Genomic DNA, 22,016 nt, shown 5'->3' with positions numbered 1-22,016 from the left:
ATGTGGGTTACGTTATATAACTCGAACCAAATTTTCAGAAATAGGTTTCGGTTAGGTTATATCTTCCAAAAGTGGAGCCCCTCCGTAGGGGGAGGGGGGGGGGCGAACCCACTGCGTTCACGCATACACTTTCCCATTCGCACAACAAATCGTAAAGTGAATCTAGCTTCGCGTTGTAAAGTATATGCGTGGACACAGTGGGTTCCGCCCTCCCTACGGAGGGGGCGGGGGGAGGGGCTCCATTTCCGGAAGATATAACTTAACCCAAACCTATTTCTGATTTAAAACTAAAATTTGTTGCGGGTTACGTTATATAACTCAAACCAAATTTCGGATCTAACTTCAACTTTAAATATCTCAAAGATTATAAAAGATTGCCGATTAAGGAAAAGTTACTCAGGATTATATCCTTGACAACATATGTCAAGGTCAACATTATCGGGTCCGTTATACTAAATAATTTTTTTCTTTTTTCAGATTTTCAATTGTATCAACGTTATTTTTATAAATTATCACATATTCCGATTCCTTTAAATTGCTAATAGAATGTATTCAATTTTATATATTTCTTTCATACATAGAAGAGATTAGATTAATCTGAAATATATCTTGACAAGATATCGAGACAATCCATTCTGAGCTACAAACGAAAATTTAAAATTGTTTATTCCACAATTGTCACTTTAGATTTTTTTTTTTTTTTTTTTTTTTTTTTTTCGGAGAGGTTTGCATTTTATTTACTCGTTATCTTTTGTAATCAATGTATTTCACATTTAAGATAATTTGTCTCCTTTTATCATCTTGATACCATCGCGCATTTTCTTCTCTTATCTATCCATCTTTATATCATTATTGCGACTATTATTGATATATATCGCGTGTCATAACCAGTTTGACAAATCTATACTTTGACATGTAAAAGCAACGGTATACACGCCGTGTATGTGTGTCTAACAATAAAATCCGATCTCTCGTTGGAATAGAATTATTTGCTTCGTATCTGGTGCGATCATCATTTATTTCACTGATATCGCGCGCGTAAAAATCCCGTAAAAATGGCCACATATTTTACACGAAGGACACATGTTAACAATTTGTTTGAATATATTTTCATATATCTTTTCTATGTCGAGTTTCGTTTCATTATTGCGCATAGACTGGAAAGTGCGTCGTCGCGATACAACGATGCACGTGACGAAGGCAACATGTGGAGTTCTACGTATAGTTTGAGAGTATAATAGATGCCACATATTTTTCACATATTTTTTACGAACGTTTTTAGTTATCGTATTTAGTAAAATATATAATAAATTTATGACAGCACGTACAAAGATAATGTGACAGCGCACAGTTACGGTGATATTTTACCGAGTGTCTACCGCTTGGAAAAACGTGGAAAACATGGAATTTTCAAGGATTTCTTTTGTACATGGGAATTCTCATGGAATTTTATTGGAACTCATCGAATTTTTAAAAAATTTCTCTAATAATGTCTTTATATTGTAAGCAATTGGCTGATAAACCATGATTGTGTTATAAGTTTAAAATATAATCTGAATATATATATATATATATATATATATATATATATCTTTGTTTTTTTCTTTTTATATATATATATTTAATGTTTCATATGTATTTAATGTTTTTATATATATACAGGGTGTAACAGGGCGCACGTATCAGCCTGTTTTTTGAGGAAACAATGCATTTTCGTGAAAAATGTTTCATGCAAAAGTTGTAGAGCTCTAAGTGGCGCATTATATAATAATATTAGTATGACCTTGAATAGCACCGTCAAGGTCATATAAGAATTACTTTGAATTTTTTAAATGGAACCCCCTACTTTTCATTACATATTCTTGTAACTTACCTCGAGAGCTTTCCAAAACACTATAATAAAGTATTTTTTTATTACGTACTTTTTGAGTTATTTTATATTTTAATCTGACATATTTTGATATAAAAAATAAAATATTTCGTAAAATATTCAGTTTTCGATAATCTTACCGTAATACTTTTATGTACAGAATAATGAGACAAATCAATTAGTGCAAAAAAAAAAAAAAAAAAAAAAAAAATTGTAAAAATAATTTTCTTAGAAACAATTATTTTTTTATACTACACCCTGTATATATATTGAATGTTTTAATATTTATATATATATATATATATATATTTAATGTTTCAATACTTTTAACAAAACATTGAATATACAGTACATATTTTTTTATTGTAATTTTTAGTGATAAAAAATGAAAATATTATGCAAGTGAAAAAATGTTTATTTTATACGAAAGTTATTCCATTTTTTTCATAGTACATTTGCAGATCTAGCACCTGAAACTTAAATGATTCCTTCTCTATCAGTGAAAAGCATTAAAAAGGCATACAATAAAAAAATTTATTTTATAAAGTTACAGCAAAAAATGTTTCAAATATTATGTTTATCTGGAATTTTGAACAAAAGGAAGATCAGGAGTTTTTTTTTTAAAAAGATTTGAGTAGACACCCTATTACACGAAAATGGAAGAATCTAAGATGAAAAAAATATCATTTCATGTAACAATATTCTTCATATTGGGGAATTTACGTTGTGTTCAATTGAACATTCGATTTACGTGAATTCGATAATTGAAGAAAATACAATCGTACAAAATGAGGGAAATAAAGCTGCTTTACATTCTTCTATAAAACAAGATAATATTAAAAAAAAAAAAAAAGGATTTTACGTTGAAATGAAATTTCGCATTGCGATGACATAGCATTTTACTCGTAGCGTGACATCACTTGAGCGACTTGCTGTAGCATTCCGTGTATGCAAGATGCGTGTGTGCGGGATACACAAAATGCGGGGTCAGTTGTTTCCACGCATTATCACGCATAACGTAAACGATTACCTAAATCGAATGTGAGATAAAGGCTTTTTTGCAGTCTTTTTAATATCAAAATTACGAAAGTTGAAATTGGTACTATATGATTATATTTTTTTATTCTATGTCATTAATTTTTTTAAATTACATTAAGTAATCGTAAGATTTTTTTGGACACACATCATTTATTTATGATCTGCTCTCAAATTTACGCATGTCAAATTATAGTGAGATAGACATAGATATCGATGAGATGTATTTTATTTTAATAGTTATAAGACTTTTATAATATTTGTAAAATTTATAGAAAATTTGGTACAGATATTATAAATATTTGCGATTATGTATTCTCCTGGATAATGTTATTATTTATTATCAGTTGTCATATATCTATTTTATTGAAATTACAAATTGATTTTAAGTTTTCAAAGATCCTCTACGAAAAAATGCATAGCTCATGATAGCCTGTAAATTTACAGTGCAATATGTGATGAATAGAATATGCAGTGATTACAAAAAACGTTACTTAATTCATGTTTTATTTATTTTTTTTTTTTATTGCAGATTCGGCACTTTAGGCAACAAGAGGGCTCCAATAGTCATGCCGTACAACAGGGGGAAGTGTCCTCGTCGAATCCTAACATACTGTCCAACGATCAAGTTGGCCCTATTTTACTTGAGGTTTGTATCATCGGTTTGAATTAATAAGTGAAATCATATTCAAGTTTCGTCATCGTTAGATATTGTTAAAGTTGTAAAACGTATCACAGAACAATTTTAAATGGCATTACTCTGCATTACTCCAAAAATTATTCTGCATTAATTGCATTACATAAAAAAAAAAAAAAAAAATATTAATAAATTTAATCATATTTTTTTTTTTTCATCTAGGCGCTAGACGGCTTTCTATTTGTTGTAAATACGGAGGGCCGCGTGGAGTACGTTACGGAGAACATAACGCAGTACATAAATTACACGAAGGACGATGTACTCGGAAAGGACATTTACAATATTATTCATCATGGGGATCACAACACCTTTATGCCTAGTTTGTTACCTATGTCTTCGTTAGGTATGTATTTTTAACTGTATCGCGAACGGTGGTACATTCCTTTCCTCAGGGGTTGTAGTATTCGAATAGGGTAGATTGTAGATAAGCATAATTAGCAGGTCATGAATAATTCAATGCAAAGATCCTGTTCCTTCATGGTCTCATTTTTCATTTCCTTATTTTTTTGTTTCATCCTTTGTGTTTAAAAATAGTTTCCATAAAGTCGAGGAATGGCATATGTGTTTCTGACGAGGTTCTGACGATTGGAATGCATTTTTTAATCATGATTTGTCCCTGCATTGCATTTACACATATATTAATCAATTAATAATCCAATCACAGTCTTGGTCAATTAATTTTTATACTCATATTTTGAATTTTTTTTGCAAAAATTATAATTATGATACTATATACATATAATTGTGCAGGATGCTTCATAATATCCGCCTTGAATTTCAATTACATAATTTTTTAGACAAATTTTGATGTCACTTCTCTTCTTAGAAAGAATTTTTAAAAAAATTAGCTATCTTAAAATATTAAAATTTTTCAGGCTTTAATGTTACTATAAATAGATTTATTATAAAATTTTTTAATTCGATTTTCTCACATTTGATCTCGTAGAAATATCCTGCACTGATAAACGAGTATTTATAATTTAATTAAATTGATTTTTAATTAGCTATAATGTTAGCGCGATATAATTCTTTTGCGTTTAAAAAAATGACATACTCAAGTTCGATATATTGCAGGCTGGACCAGCGAGCCGCAACCTCAGACCAGGAACCGCACCTTCAATTGCCGCTTCTTGGTGAAGCCTCCTGATGATAAGGACGAGACTATGGAAGAGAAGCAACAGCGAGTATCGAAGTACGAGTCTATGCAAATCTGTTCTGCTCTTCTACCCAGTAACGCTGATCGTCTCGAGAGCGGTGATGTCTCCTCCGAGTCGTCAGACATTGGTCCTTGCGTGATGTGCGTAGCGCGTAGAATACCGCCAATCGAGAAGCCCATTGGTCCACCTCCCGTTGAACAATTCACCGTCAAATTGGATACCACTGGGAAGATTATCGCGGTTGACGTCAGTTGGTTATCCCCCGTTTACTCCAAGTACCTAAGCAAGGTAAGGGTGCGTACAACCACATCATATATCTTGATTACTATTACGTTCATTCCGATACCAATTCAATAATAATTAGACGCTATTATATGAAACAAATAATGTTTCTTTATGGAGAATTATAGTCTGAATAAGATAATTTTTTTCTTTTACTTTGTATAATATAAATTTCTTTAAAAAATTATGAGTTTAAAAAAAAATTTATTTAATATATTTAATAATCATCAAAAATATTTTATATATTTTACGCGAAAGCTCTTATTATCTTTCGTTTGCTACAGTACAGAATTAATCACATTTGTTCACTATTATTTAATTCAATTAAGAGAAAATTAAATATAATTGATGATGATAATTTAACAATACATTATCCAACAGCTTTCAGGTCATTTTTTAAATATAATTCTTATTTTATGCATATTTATGCCAAAAAGTAATATTTTTTCTTGAAAAACAAGATATTTTTGAATTGTTAATTTTAAATCAAATATTCAAATTCAGAAAATAATTGATCGAAGTTGATTAAAAGAATTTTCATTCCAAAATCTGTTTCTAAGATTGAGATAAGATATTTCAAGCTATATTTCTAACAAGGATAATATTTGTATAATATTTACGTATCGTAAAATTGCTTGAGAGATATTTACAGATATGTTCTATTGTAGGACCTGATAGGCACAACGATTAAGGATTTGTGCCACCCTCATGATCTCAGTACGCTCACGAAACATTTGAGCGATACGCTTCAACTCGGTGAAAATACGAGCGATGTATACCGACTGCGTGTTAGTCCTGATAAGTTTCTTAAGATTCAAACGAAGTCAAAATTTTTCAAAGCAAGTGTGATGAATGTGCACGATAGCGATTTCATGATGGCTACTAATTCCATCATCGGGTAAGTTTGCATACTGCTCTTATTACTTTGGATTAATGCAACGATATATATATATATATATATATATATATATATATATATATATATATATATATATATTATAAACATGATATCATACTCATATTTTATTCTCTGATAACTCGATAAATGATTGTTCATTGAAAAGTAAAATATTATATATCAAAGTCGAAAGAGAATGTCATTTGATTATATTATATTATATGAAAGTAATATCTTGATATCTTAAAAAAGTAGCAGCTTAATTATTCTTTTTCTCGAGCAGAGAGAATTTTGTGAGACATGCCATTTTTACAGTAAATTAATTAAATTATATATATAATGTCTAAAATATATTTTAATGACTTAAAACGTATATTTCTATATATTATTATATATAACATTTTTATTCTATAACATCTTTAAGCAGAACTGGTTGTAATATATACATAGAAAAAATTCTTTCTTAAGTATTATTTTTTATTCTCTCCTTTAAAATCATAGAATAATATATGTATAGTCATTAAATTTCAATGAAAAAAGATGTGTGATTAAGCTGATGCAAAACATCTCAATTGCGATTTATATAAATTACAAATAATCTTAGATTAAAGAGAAGATGTGCATCTAACTGACATAATATGTATTATTTTATTTTTTATGATAGGGATAATGACTTAATGTCTATCGAGGGTGGTCAGCTTTCCAACAACAAAGTGTGCTCAGGACACCCTAGTAACCGTTGTGCGAATAATGGTAATAATAATAACGGTAACAATAACAATAACGTGGGTGGTCCGCTGATGCCCGTCGCGCATCTGAACGGTCAAGTGAGTAATATCAGTGCTCGTGGTATGGTGGTGTCGCACGCCGCCACATCGTCGAACTCAATCGCCTTTAACACGGGGGGTACCGGTGGCGGCGGTGGCAGCGGCGGTGGCAGTGATTCATGCAATCCTCTGACGTCGCTAAACACGTCGAGCGGTAATCCGTTCAACCATTTTCCGGGAAACATGGACCTGGAATTCGAGCTTTTCCCTAGTTCCACAGGTTGGGACTTGGATAGTAGTGCCGGGTGGGTGGATAGGCCAGAATCGAGAGCGAGTGGGCCACCGAGCTCACGACCGTCTTCCCAGCCGGCTCCGACATCACCGAGTCCGCAGGGAACCTTTTCGAACTCGGCAGCAGTGGCATCTCACTGTAGTCCTCTACGACCGTTCAGTCCGACGGTCAGCGCTGCCCACACCTTCAGTAATTCGTTCCCCTTTAGTCCTCTTCAAGAGACCACGCAGACGTCCACGTTGAGTAGCAATGCCACCAGCAACATCAGCACCAATGGCGGCAACGTTAGTGGCATCGGAAGTAATACCGCCACGACGACCATCAAGCGAACGGAAGAGAGTAGCAAGAGTGGATGTCCTACTAGCAACAGTGGCGGTACCATGGACAACGCGACCGCGAGGACCAGCAGCGCCGTCGAGACTCAGAATAACACTACTATATCTACCGAGTCTGGTAGGCTACGAAACTTGTTGACCAAGGGCCCAAATGCCAGCGAAGATAGCCAGGATAATACGAACAACGATTCGGATAATCAGAACAAGCACAGGATACTGAAGATTTTGTTGAACCAGCAGGACGAAGACGACTATCATTCAGAGCATAAAGTGCGCACGAGTCCTAGCAACATGCCAAAGTCTAGCATGGAGCACTCCAAGTCATCACTCGGAAACAATATGCTATTGCAGGTAACTCGATAGTTTTTAATTGATAATTATAAAAGCATTAATAGCTATAAACAAAATAAAAGTAAATTTAATATAGAATTGACAACTATGTTTCGTTTACTATTTTATTTTTTATTGCTATTAGTTACATCCGATTGATTATATTCGAGAAAAATCGAGAATTATAAATAAAATTTATTTTCTTTAGATTGCCTGATCGCAATTATTTTTTTAATTATACAGAGTGTCCCAAAGCATCTTTGACAACGCTCGTGAGCAGGTAGAGCACAGTAAACTGAACAGTAAAATCCTGTAACATTTTTTTCTATAACGCTTAATAAAGGAGTTATTATTGACTAAAGTCTGACCAATCAGCGCCGACCTTTAGCCGCGCGTCTAATAGCGTGCGTGAGCGCTTCGTTGCTACGGCGGCACACACTACCAGCTACCAGGCGGGCGGCTCACCGACGTGCGTCCGGCTAAAAGTCAGCGCTGATTGGCCAGACTTTACTCAACAATAACTACTTTATTAAGCATTATAGAAAAAAATGGTACAGAATTTTCCTGTTCAGTTTAGTGTGCTCTACCTGCTCACGAGCGTTGTCAAGAGTGCTTTAGGACACTTTGTATATATCTTTCTATAAAAAAACATTGAAACGGTTCATACGTGTTCGTTTTTAATTCTCATCACTTTACTATTTTCTCTTTTTTGTACTTTAAGTTACTAAACGAAAAAAATGATGACGAGGATGAGGAGACACGTGCTGGAGTGAAGAAAAGGAATGAGCTTCTGCAGCAACTGATGAAAGACCCAGATGAAGAGAGAAAGTTACAAGAACAACAAGTATGCTTTAGTATTGCCAATTTTATTAGCATATTGTTCAGCTTAGCAGCGCCAAATTTTTTTAATTAAAATTTTTTAAATTTCTTGTATTTTGTACGTTAATTTTCTATTTTTAATTTCTAGCTAAATTTTTAATTTGTAATGTTATTATTTTTCTAAAAAATTAAAATTAATATTCTGTACAACAATTTTTTTAATTAAAGTGATTCTATTTAAATATAAAAAAATAATAATTTAGCCTTATATTTAGCTTTATTTTTATAAAGAATAAGTTTTTATTCTTAGTTAGTGCATTTTTTTATATTATTATTTTTTATATTATTTTTGTAGGAAATTAAAACGACTATTTTGCGCGTAATTTTTTTACTAAAAATTTTTTTAGACTGAAATAACTGTTTCGTCTAGATTAAAATAGGACTATTTTTTAAAACAATTTTTTACAGTAATATATATAAAAGTTTCTCACGACATTAACTTTCTGCCTTTTTTAAAAAGGTAAGTTTTAAGGCTAAAATCAGAATCGATAGAAAAGTCATATGTATATGGCGTATATTGGATGACGAGATAACTCACAATAGTAGGAGATATCAAGTTCGAGACCCGACACACCCTAAATTTTTCTCCCCTTGCATTATTCTCTAATGTTATAACTATTGCAGGAGATGGGGATAAAATTCAAATTAAGAGTGATAGAAATAAATAACTGTAAATAAAAAATGTAAGGAAATAAGGAATATTTGGTGTATTGTAGAATCGGGAGGACGATTCTCTCTTGCGGAGTCTTGGATTTCGGAACACCACGCCGTCGCCATCGCAATCTAGTGATCATGTGGCTCTTAGCAGTGCGACTCAGGTAGGCCAGAAGAGACCAGGAGAGGATGGCGATTTGAACGTGGCTGTGAAACGACCTGTGGACGGCTCGCATCAAGTATCTTCTTCAGGAACGGGCTCCTCGAATAACGCGACGAGTAAACTGTGGGAGAAGAATAAGATGCTGGCATCTTTGTTAGCGAAACAGCCGCCGCAAACAACGAATGTACCAACGAAGCTGCCCGCGTCTGTGATATCAGCAACACCACAGGTACGTAATCTGATAATATATATATATATATTAAAAAGAATAAAACCGATTCCAAAATTATTGTGTTCTCTTTCCATTATAGACGCGCACGGACAGTTTGAAATACTGCGCGTAATTTATACTTATTATGTTTATATAATTATAATACTGAAATTTTCAATAATTCTGATTAATTCCGTCACTTTTGATAAAAAATAATCTCAGTCAATCAGTCGACACAAACTATAATTTGAGGGTTTCTAAGATAAGACCACTGTTTTTACACTGGAATAGATGGTCTATCGAAGTAGTTATCAATCAATTAGATTACACAAGAAATGTGTGAGCAGTGGTCTTATCTTAGAAACCCTCAAATTATAGTTTGTGTCGACTGTTTACTGATTGACTGAGATTATTTTCGGTCAAAAGTGACGGAATTAATCAGAATTATTGAAGATTTCAGTATTATAATTATAAACATAATAAGTATAAATTACGCGTAGTATCTCAAACTGTCCGTGCGCGTCTACAATGGAAAGAGAACACAATAATTTTGGAATCGGTTTTATTCTTTTTAATTTAACTATAGACGGAAAGACTCATAAAACCTTTCAGAGATATCCGTAGAAATTTATGACATCCCACTCTCGAGATAAAGGACAAAAGGGCTCCGCCTCTTTTCACAAAAGGCTAAATTTTCTCTTTGCTTTCTATCTTAAGAACTTTTTTTCTACTTGGTTCAGTGCTTTCTAAACGGGCCTGTGATCTATAACTAGTTCGTTATGCGCTATAATTACGAGTGCATTTCTTATTTTTTTACCAAAATTTATATATATATAATATATAATAAAGAATGCAAATTTATTTTAATAATGTAATAAAAAACATAATTTTTAATAAATTCATATATAATGTATACATAATTAATAACATATAATATTTATTATAATATTTATTATTTTAGGACAAGCTGCCTCGTTTAAAACAACAGCAGCAGCAACAGCAGCAGCAGCAGCAGCAACAACAACAACAACAGCCGCAGCAACAGCAACCTTGGACCGGTGGCAGCATCCAAATTGGTGGTAATAACACGATTACGACGACGGCGACGTCGGCGCGTCCTCTTCAAAGTCAGTCGAGACAACTACCTCGTCAATCAGCCAATACCTACCTCAGTCATATACTAAGTCAAGTAAGTGTGATTTAATCTAATGTATGAAACATTGAATTGTAAATTAATTCAAAATCCATAATTATATATATATAAATTTTTCTTATGATAACAAGATAATTAATAATAATAATATTTTTATTAAGAATTTTTCATATTGTGGAGAAGAACTTTAAGTTTTGGGGGATTTTGTGAACATTTTACTGGCAGATAACAAAAAAAAAGAAAGCAGTACGGCGGTGTAGAGGGGAGGGGAGGGGGGGGGAGCTTTCTAGGCATTCCATGGGCGGAGACTTGCCTGAAACGGATGAGTTTTCGTCCATTTCGGGCAGGTAGTAGGTATAGTTTATCCGTGGATGTTCTGAATGGAATATAGACAATATTTTTTTTAAATACATGTTATTTTTTGCAGCAACAAAGGTCCCAGATGGGAACAACCGAATCCGAGTTTGCAGGTAGCGGAGAATACCATCAGACTAGCACCGATCCAACTACTTGGGATAATCCGGCATCTGATCCGGATCTTTCGGAAATTTTGGATCAAGTGATAGATTTTGTCCCGGATCAATCTAGCGCAGGTAATTATAATATCGATTAAAATATTAAATAACCATTTCTTTTAACTTTTGATTATCTGCATATATGTATTTGGGTATAAGATTTTTATATTTGTAATAGTATATTAATTTTTATAGTTTATGATTCACGTTCATGATACATAAAGCTTTGACAAATTATTTGTTAGAATTTAAAATTGGATATCTTAAATATATATGTAAACTTTCGCTGTCACTATTAATGAAACGAATATAAATCTGATTTTTGATAATTTTAATAACTCGATAGCTTTATTACTTGAAACATGATTGGATTTGTAAACAATAATGTATTTGAATAACTCTATGCGAATGCTCTTGCAATAATTAGCTATTTGCAAGGAACATTATCTAATTGAGATGACATGTGTGGCAGCGAAAGCAATTGTATCATTCTAAAAAGATTATACTTTTTATTTAATAGATACGTCTCCGATAGCGAATCTTCTAAATCCTCTTATCGAAGCGCCCCAGAATGTTATGAATGAAAAAATGGCAATTAACGCTATCCAGAAGTCGTTGATGTTATGTGAGACTGCCGTGAATCCCACGTCTTCCACCATAACTATGCCTGTTACTCCCCCAGCCTATTCCACTGCGGTAAGTTTTCTTTTTACAATCAAATCATTAATTTTTTATATTAGTTTTGTTTATCTTATATTTCAAATATACAGACGTATTTCTCTCTCTCTCTCTCTCTCTCTCTCTCTCTCTCTATATATATATATATATATATATATATATATATATATATATATATATATATATATATATCTCACCTTATAATGCGCATAGAATGATGGATCGTTGAATTTTATTTCAGTTGGGTACTACGCCTGTGACAACTAGTCACAGTTACCAACCACCTCCAATGTACCAACAGCCTAGAATCAGGTTCACTCAGCCAGGCGTTAGACAGACCAGTCAATTCACGCAACAACAATTGCAATTACATCAACAACAACGTTCGAAGCTTAGCAACGTTCTGCAACATCAGCAGCAGCAACATCAACAAGAGCAAATGAAACAACGATTATTACAACAACAGAAACAACAGCAGATGGTTATCCCATCGAATGCCACCGCGACGGATCAAATCAATAGCAGTATTCATAACATCGATAATCTTCTGAACAATACTGTTGCACCGCCAAATGTATCGTTGCAGGTATGCAGTTTATTACAAAAGTAAGATATATTAGATCATATCCAATGAAAATATTACGATTGCCATGCTTTGTATTAAAGATTCGCAAAATATACGAAAATAATTGCTGATATATTTTTGTTTTTATTCAGCGATCGAGTGTCCCAGATTCGCAAATCTCTCCAGGATATGGGGGATCCGTCCAGATGCCTTCTGGTCATCGACTCGCTCACTCGTACTCTCATCCGTCAACGATACCGCAACAGTAAGTATTCCGTAACGTTTGTACACATAATAGTAAATAATGATTTTGCTGTGCATATGTATATGAACTCCTTCTTTTACAGTCCTATTGTGAATAACAACTTTAACAGTGGGCAGCAAGTGTCCGCGCAGGCGAGACTCTCGCCACATTCTCCGGCCGGTATACTGCCGTTCTCTCACCCGCAACCATTATCGCCACGAGTGACGCAAGTGAGTGCAAAAACATTATTGCTTTATCAGTTCGATAAGAACAGACAGGTATACTTGTATTCCAACTGCTTTTATAAATATTAATTTTTGAATTAATTAAAGATTGGCTGATTTGATTTTCTGTTTCATTCAAAGAATAGAATTATAAATGGATAAAGAACTGAAACTAATATTTATACAAATGGCTTTACGTTAGATAAATGTCAGATACAATGTATTAGACATAACTGTTAATGCAACGCGCAAAAATTACGAGCTTGAACTATTGTAAGATTAATTCAAATTTATATATATTGTATCATTATATTTTGACTTTTATTATTTTTTTAGGAATATTCTCGTGTATCTCTTCAAGTATTTTTAGTACATTTAATTGTAATATATGCGCTAGGGCAATTACGGCAACACAACGAGATTATTCAACGTGAACCAGGTGAGGCCGCAGCAGCAGGTCACACCGCAGCAGCAACTGCAGCAGCAGCAGCGATCGATGCCCTCGCCGGGGACGCCAGCATCCGCGCGGCAATCACCGTTTCCTAACGAAACGTTTCCTCCACCCACCTCCCCCACGGCCAGTCAGTTTACACCGAGTCCCACAACCGGTGCGCCAAACCCGTCAGCTCAGTATCGGCTGCAACGAGCCACGTCTACGCCTTCTGCTACGACTCAGTTGCCAGGTATGTATTCTCATACGGTTTCTCATATTAATAGACTGCGTTGGATTTAAGGTGATCCAGTTATTACACGTACGATAATAGGTAGTTAAGATTATCACTAATCAAGATAATCGGAAGAGCTGGTTATGGTGAAAGAAATTGATTTAGCAACCATATAGGAAAGTTTGTTTTGAGATTGCAAGAGTGACATATCGAATAATATTACAAATGTATATACAGAATTTAGGATCTTCTCTATGCTGGAATTATTAATCAATAGACAGTGAAATATATTTGATTATTAAAAAATAGAAAATGATATATTTGAATATTTTACATATTATTGAGTAGGAATGAAGTGTAATGGCAAATAAGGGATTTTATATCATATGTGCGCGCGGTGTGCGAAGAGATAATGCGATGAATTCTATACATCTAGTTGTAAGTTAGATATATAAGCGTCGTCGGAAAGTCGTTTTACCATATCAACATATATTTTTAACTGTATTTATTAACTAATTTGACAACATCTATTGAATTTGATGATTTAAAAAGAGAATTCTGCATGGTAATTTCAAGGAAATTTCTATGTAGTTATTTTTTATCTTTTATTCTTTATTCAATTGTATTTAAAGTATAATTTTTAATATCGGTAAATCGACTTAACATAAAATTAACAGGGATATTATATTAATTATAATAGTTATATAAGTCGTGGCGCGTGATTATCGTTTCTTCTCACTTATTAATAAGCGCGGGATTTGTTGTATGACGTAACGATATGCAGTTTTTAACTTATTTAAATTTGCGGTCAAAATTGATTTTCTTTGTTTTCAAATAGTAAGAAAGATATCCTTAGATTAGTACGTACATACTAGTTTTTACATGGAAGATCATCGAATTGATTTTGACGATACAAAGTTAGTATGCAGTTTAATATTATACGCGCAATGGAAGATGTGATCGAAATATATGAAAGATTTTGAGATGGGTAAGTATGTACAAATTAAGATTAACTTTGTTTAATCTATTAAACATTGTGAAAGCGCCATATGTAGATTAGTCGGGTATGCGTATAGATTTATTAGTATCTTTTTGTGCCTGTATACCTCTCGATGTTTTCCTGTAAATAGTGATATTGTGTTATACGAATCCTCTATAAAAAGAAAGGATATCGTAATTCTGAGTAGCAAATTTTTTGCATAATCTATGATTGATAATCTTTGAATATGATTGGCCCATGGTGTGTTACATTAGAAATAATTGCGACGCTTTTTTATCTCTCTTATTATCTTTAATTTTTTTATTTATCGTGTCTCAAATACAAGGTTACGTAAATTTATTTTTTACTCGCATAGTTTAAATTCAACACAAATTTCTTTTTTTTTTTTTAAATAATTTTAATATTATAAAATGATAATTGACACGAGGAGTTTAAAATTTAGTAAATTATAAAAATTGAATAAGATTAATTCAAATATTTAAAATGATCATTTTTAAGTTAATATTTGCGACATTACATGTGGTAATGTTAATCGGTCAATTTCTCGTTTTATATATATGACTTTATTTAAAGAAAACAAAGAGATCTTTTAATTTATTATAAAATGCTGAAAAATACCTATCGCAAAGGCATTTTCGATATTTTGAATCAATCTAATTATGAAAAGCTGTTTTGTTTATATATAGTATTTACTTGCAATCTTTTGCCAGAAACATCCAATGAAAATAGCATTGTCAGATAACTTGAAAGATTTATACGCAAGTCAAAGACACTTAAAAATTTTATTTATTTAGCGTACTTGCTTGTAGCTTTCAGCTGGCAGAACCAGGATTTGCTTTCCGGAGGTACATTATTCAAAGTCGGTGCGTGCTGTTTGATTAATTAATTTATTTAACGTATAGATTTCGATCTCGATATTATGTGCGTGATTATTGACAGCGAACTTTGGCATGATATATGAAAGCGAAATAGAAGCGTTATTTGTTAAAGCTAGCCGAGGACAACCCGGGCTATACACGATTGATGTTACAGGTGGAATTGGCTCGCCACGGCACTACGGCGGAATAAGTAAGGAACCGCTTCTTTCACCTAGTCATTCACACTCGGCTTGCCCGGCAACACCTACTCACAGTCAACACACCAATACACAACATTTCTCCAGTCAACAACATACCCCATTGCTATACCAACAACACACCAACGCCAACACTCTCAACACGGCAGACATGCAGAACAGTCAGTTCTGTTACGATCGCTCGTCAGTCCCGCTCTATCCGGCTGGCGGGGAGGCGCAGGATGCCAGGTCACTGCCTCCCGGTAATCCTGTCAATCACCAAATGGGTGGTAAGTCATATGACTTTTTAATGTCATGTGACACTTTATCATTATCATTATCACAACCCCGTGCTACTTCGTTAATAAACTATAATCATCATCCTTACCAGCACTTCAATTCCCAATATCACTGCCACCAAGAACCGCGGCGAAAACTGAAACAGCCGCAAAAACGGCAACGGCCGTCAAAGCGGCGAAAGATGATGTAATGCATGAATTGGGCTCATGGAAACAAATAATTCTTTTTCATGTTCACTCTTTCCATTTTCACTATCTTTTATTTTTTACAATATCTATATATTTTGACTTTCACTTTATATATATCTTTTATATATATATCAATATCATATTCGGATATTCATTCGTCTATCTATTACTCCTCAACATTAATATACCTCAACAAGTGTCTTCTAATGTGCTTAAATAATCCCTTCTTGAAAACCCCATGTGCCCAATAATGTTTTAAATCAAAGCTCCTTCCAAAATTATTATTTATTTATTAAGATTATATTGTACTGTTTAATAAAGCTATATGTTTTAATAAAGTAAATTATACTTTTTTTCGCGAACCCGATTGATTATCTCAATGCTCTATGCGCATGAAAAAAATTTATAAATATATTTTTATAATTAGAAAAAAATATATGAAATAAAATATATATATATATATATATATATTACTTGGGTCACATATCATTTATTAAGCACAAATCGTCAAATTCGTGAAAATCATGATTATGTCTTGGTTATTTGAAGAAGCCACACTTTTATGCATTTAATCTAGCATAATATAAGATTGTGTGTTAAATGTTGCATGTGATGCTTTCTTTATACTTGCAATTATTCATTAAATATTATAATTATAATCATAATATTGAATGCTCATCATATTTTCGTGACTTCCGCTCCATCCCTTGGAAAAAAAATATTTATATCAATACACACTGCAACATATACACGGACACAATCAGATTCAGCGCGCTATATATTTGCACCTTCCTTAATATTAGAAATATAGACTGACCTTAGATAGATATGATAAATTAGAAAAAATATAGATACCTCTAAACTAAACCTTTACATTAATGTACTCTCTCCCTTCGTATATTTCTATTTATTAAGGCCATGAAAAGGGAGATTTAACTAAGTTAATGTAATTAATGTAAAGGTTTACCAGATCCCTTATGTCGATCACGTTGCACTGAGATTGATCAAACTTTAAATGAATCGACATCTATTTAATCAACGTAAACGTATGCGCGTGATTTTTATATTATACGAATTTTGTATTATATGAAATCATTATATACGAAATTGTAATTTTTGCTATTTGAGAAAATTCATCGTATTCATATCTTTTCCTAATTCTTTGATTGAATAAAATTGTCGAAAATAATGCTATTATGTGTGAATAATATGATAACGTTAATAATCATTGCAAATATCATTATCATTCATGTATCATCGTATATAATCACAGATAACTTTGCTTTAACGATATCAAAGTTTCTGATACGGAATTGCGCTATATTATATTTGGCTCTGTATTATGAACCAAATATAAAAAAAATTATTATTGTGAATTATTAGGAGATATATGTAGTCCTTTAATCTTGACTCATCGGCATCGAGCAAATCTTTTATAGTCGAACTCTCCTAATCTCAACTCACAGAGACGATAAATATAGTAAGAATAGGCGGGGAAAGCGTGAAGCTTGAAATGTAAAAAGGAAAAAACGTAAAAAAAAAAAAAGAGGGAAAATAATGGTAGTGCATTCGTCTTTTTCTAACATAATGGAATGCGGACGCCCAGAACTGTTAAGCATTCATTGTGACAGAGAAAGAATATTATTTTCTCTTTTTTCTTTTTTACCTGAATTTTGTCACTATTGTTGATATGGGATCCGCTCGGTCTATTCTTACTATGAGCAGACAAATTCTCTATAGAAGAACCTCTATAGAGAAATTCTCTCCTAATCTCTATTTTTGAAATTAAGCAAACTATCGTGCTTATCCATAGTCTCACTCGTCATTTTCATTTTATGCACGCGTGATCAAATGGCAAAGTAATGAAGGAGCAACGCGAGAAGAAAAATTCACTCTACGTTTTATTTAATCAAGAATAAAGGGGAGGGTTTGACATTAGAAGAGTTCGACTGCAATATTGTCGTAGTATGTGCAAAGCGTATTTATAAATTAAAAACATTGTAGCGTAAGCTTGCATTAGGATTTTAATGACATTGACACTATTGAAAGTATTTTCAGGATTGTGGAAGGAAGGGCAACAGTATTTTTCATGTATCTTTCTTGCGAGGCGCAGGCAAATAATTTAAGTAGCAAATATGATGTCGGATTTATTCCATCTTGATCATCATTCTCTCATTGTCACACGTGTTGTGTTCATCTGTGTATTATAACATTTCAATGTAAAAAGATGAATTCTCAAGCACCGCTTATTTCTACGTGCTGTGGAAACATTTACTAACACGACGAAGCCTTTTTATGTACAGTGCATCGAGCTTACGTGATTAATATTTTTATATTTTGCGCATCAGCCCCTCCTCATCGATCTCTATCATAATGTATGCACCACTTGTCTTGTAAAGGATTTCGTCATATGCAATTTTTATATCTAGTATATAGGATGGTCTGGGGAGATACATCGTGCACTTTCTCTTCATTAGAGAGGCAAAGAAAATAGAATTATATTTACAAAGAAAAAATAATGACTCTGTAATATGCGATATAGAAAATAGAGAAAAATTGAACTTAATAAAAGTCAACGCACGGTAATCAAAATTCTGGAAGCATGTGAGATAATTTTTTTTAATAACAAGTTCGTTATTGATAGCGAAAATTTTCACTTTTTGGTTTCTAGAGAAAAATTACACGTCTGTTTACGTAGATGAGAATAAGATATGAATGGGAAAAGAAGAACACGGAGAAAGTACGCGATGTAGGAATTTTTTTAAATATCTTGTTGAATGACAAATGAAGTTACCTCTATTTTTAATCGAATTAAATTTATCACATATAAAATATATTTATTTCTTTTTTTATATATATATATATTTTTCGAAATATCGTCGCAGAATTTTGATGCTATAAATATAATCTTCGTTTATTATGAGAGAAAGACAATAGTTGAGTAAAATTTCGTAAATTCATAATGTAATCATTTTGAATCAATGTATATTGATAAGATCATAGGCAGCACAGATAGAAATTGAAAACTGCGACATACGAAAAGAGAAACACAACATGCAATCGCAATGACGACTTACAGAAGTTATTTTTATTGTCTCAGGTAATGCCACCTCGGAATTTGTGCGGCAAGAATTACGGGCGATTGTCGGTGCGCGAACGCAACAGCAGCAGCAGCAGCAACAGCAGCAGAGAGTGCCCAACAATCTACAATCTTCTGGTCAAGTTTCTCAGGATGATTTCGATGCACTTGGTCTGACATTTGAAATGTCTTCTGCAGGTATGTGTGCATTATATACATCCGTATATACGTCCATATTCCGTAATTTAAATTATTTCGATGTCACATAGAAGCGATGAAATGATTAGCTATACAGTTGAATTTCTTTGATTGAAAGTTCACAAAGCAAAAAGTTGGAAATTTGGAAAAATTAATTTTTTCTATAATATTTAAACTTTGTATTTAATATTTTTTTTTTCTCTCGATGCGCTATGACAATTATGACATTGTTTGAAATTAGAATAAGAGTATTTATAAAGTTTTGCCTATTACCAGATTATCGCGCTTTTGATAATACATACATAAGTTTAATTTGTAAATAATTATTAATAGAAAGTTATATACAATATTATAATTATTATATTATAATTATTACGAGTTATATTCATAGATAGTAAGAATTATATATGATGTACTTAGCAATCACTTATTTGCAAAATGTAAGATTTCATAGTACGCTTTAAACTTTAAGCGTACACGCGAAACATAAAATTAAATTACGATTATTTAAAGGTGTTTTACTATCGCGATAAGGCAAGGTAAATTTAATAAGTTTGCATTCCTCTGCATTTCTATAGAAAAGTATCATCTCTTTTTTTTTTTTCTCCTTGAATTTTATCGAATCGCAATCTCTCACAACTCCAATATATATTGTAATTCCGTAATCCGTGACTTTCTCGTATATGACATGAATTTCACGAATGAATACTGTGAAAAAGTATTGCAGGCAGTTGTGTATAGTTTCCCCCTTGTAGATCATGCACACATTTTCTAGATCTGTTATCGCACGCGGTCATTACAACTAATTACACGCATCTCCCTCAGATTTCATGTTTCTCTCTTTTCATGAGATTTATATAGAAAAATTATACAAATTTCAAATATATATACGTAAATAAAAATCTTTATAAGCTCTTTCAGGGTGATTCTAAATTCAAAAGAATTATCTTTTGAATAGAATTGCCTTTTTTTACGTTTTCTGAAATGTAAAAGTGAATTTAAAAGTATTGCTTCTATTTTATTGAGTTTTAGCAAAGACACGATTACGCTGTAAAGATGCATTTAATGCAGACGTTGTGAAATGATGATACGAATATATGGGGAAAAAAATTTGTCGTACAGATCTCGAAATTCTCGAAAAATTTTTTATTTCGAATACGCAAAGCGGACTTATTGTTCCTTATCGGAGCAATAGTATTAAGATTTTAGCGCGATAATCTAATGTTGGCGTCTGTCGGTGGTTTCGATAGATCTTTTTTCATGAGAGGCAAAAGCGAGGCCTCGATCGATTGAGAAATCATACGTCCATATCAATGTATAGATTGAGAGACACGTGTAATCAGCACACGTGCGTTCCTGTGATTCATTATGCGTAATCTCTCGCTTCTTGTAAAGAGAGGCATAATATCTTGTTCTACAAAGATTGTGGTAACATCTACTGTTACAATGTCCCAACTAGGTGAGGCTGTGGTTAGCGATGGCCCCGCCAAGAGCTGGGCCATTGGGAGCGCCGGAAGTGCCCCCTCGTCCTCCAGGGTAAGAACCCCACATTCCGACAATATAATTACTTTTACATATATATTTTTTTTTATTTTTATTTATTTATTTATTTTTTTTTATTTTGTTATGCTATGTCTTCTTCCCTCTATACGCTTGGCTTCAGAACTGATTGTGCACGAAACATGTTTAATGAACTCTCTCTATATTATGCGCACTGAGCGTAAAACTTGTGTAGGGGATTATATTTATTTATTTTATTTTATTTTTTTTAATTTTGTATTTTAGCGCTCTCTTTACATATGCATGTGCGGGTCATTATTTGATGACTATATCTCGGCATTATTGTATATTGTTACTTTCACAAGTAACGATATTTTCTCAAAGTTTTTGTAATGGCGATAGTAGAAGATTTAATTCTTTTCTTTTCTGTATGCTAAAGTAGAATTCACTCTGTAGAAATTAAAATTTGCTGTGAAAATTTATTTGAATTAAGACGAATTAATAGACTTTATTTGGTTTAAAGTTTAGGAATTTCTAATTCGTTCTTGTTAGGGATTGGCTTTATAGTTATAGAATTTATTCTTACTTTTTCTTTCTCCATCCTTACTTTTATTTTACTTCTCTCTCATGTCGATTAAATTAAAGTTTAGAGAAGAGAGAATATCTTTTAAATTGTGTTGAACTTTAGAAAGATATTTTACATGCAATATTAAAGTATATTATAGTGCATTTATTTCTGTTTTTAACATTTTTAATTAGATAAAGAGAGAAATAAAAGGAAACTCAAAAGGATCAAATTGCAGAAATATTTTTTTTTATTTATCTTAATTCTCATTTGTATTTATAGTTTTTTATAACATGAATATTGCGCGACTTTTGTTAAACATGAACTTTCAATTATTTCATAGACTTATAAAATTAAAAATTATGTGAAATTTTTATATTAATTTATATTAATTTTATATTAATCTTTTATTAATTTTTATATTAATTTATATTAATTTTATATTTAATTTATAACAATTATTAAAATTTATCTTCATATATAAACTGAAATGTTATATAATCATTTTTTTACAAGCT

General features: G+C 32.3%; 1 protein-coding gene across 8 annotated transcripts in view; it reads left to right on the top strand.

Moving 5' to 3' along the window:
* Positions 1-22,016, top strand: part of LOC138936253 (nuclear receptor coactivator 2) — a 131,782-nt gene that overhangs the window by 106,563 nt on the left and 3,203 nt on the right. For 2 of the 8 annotated variants that reach the window (XM_070301513.1, XM_070301509.1), the window contains exons 4-21: positions 3,438-3,554; positions 3,765-3,945; positions 4,677-5,053; positions 5,710-5,939; positions 6,604-7,684; positions 8,385-8,507; positions 9,259-9,588; positions 10,532-10,759; positions 11,151-11,316; positions 11,759-11,934; positions 12,158-12,502; positions 12,634-12,746; positions 12,829-12,955; positions 13,347-13,632; positions 15,424-15,477; positions 15,647-15,958; positions 19,257-19,433; positions 20,893-20,969. In XM_070301513.1, the coding sequence (XP_070157614.1) occupies positions 3,438-3,554; positions 3,765-3,945; positions 4,677-5,053; positions 5,710-5,939; positions 6,604-7,684; positions 8,385-8,507; positions 9,259-9,588; positions 10,532-10,759; positions 11,151-11,316; positions 11,759-11,934; positions 12,158-12,502; positions 12,634-12,746; positions 12,829-12,955; positions 13,347-13,632; positions 15,424-15,477; positions 15,647-15,958; positions 19,257-19,433; positions 20,893-20,969 (4,500 nt within the window). The remainder of the gene's footprint in view (positions 1-3,437; positions 3,555-3,764; positions 3,946-4,676; positions 5,054-5,709; positions 5,940-6,603; positions 7,685-8,384; positions 8,508-9,258; positions 9,589-10,531; positions 10,760-11,150; positions 11,317-11,758; positions 11,935-12,157; positions 12,503-12,633; positions 12,747-12,828; positions 12,956-13,346; positions 13,633-15,423; positions 15,478-15,646; positions 15,959-19,256; positions 19,434-20,892; positions 20,970-22,016) is intronic. The other 6 variants (XM_070301511.1, XM_070301510.1, XM_070301512.1 and 3 more) reach the window with 6 other exon arrangements.

This window comes from Polyergus mexicanus, unplaced genomic scaffold (genome assembly GCF_030449975.1).
Source record: "Polyergus mexicanus isolate NDT 795.1 unplaced genomic scaffold, iyPolMexi1.0 SCAF_9, whole genome shotgun sequence".
Lineage (NCBI taxonomy): Eukaryota > Metazoa > Arthropoda > Insecta > Hymenoptera > Formicidae > Polyergus > Polyergus mexicanus.
Note: the sequence above shows the minus strand (reverse complement) of the source record. Positions and strands in the feature narration are given on the sequence as shown.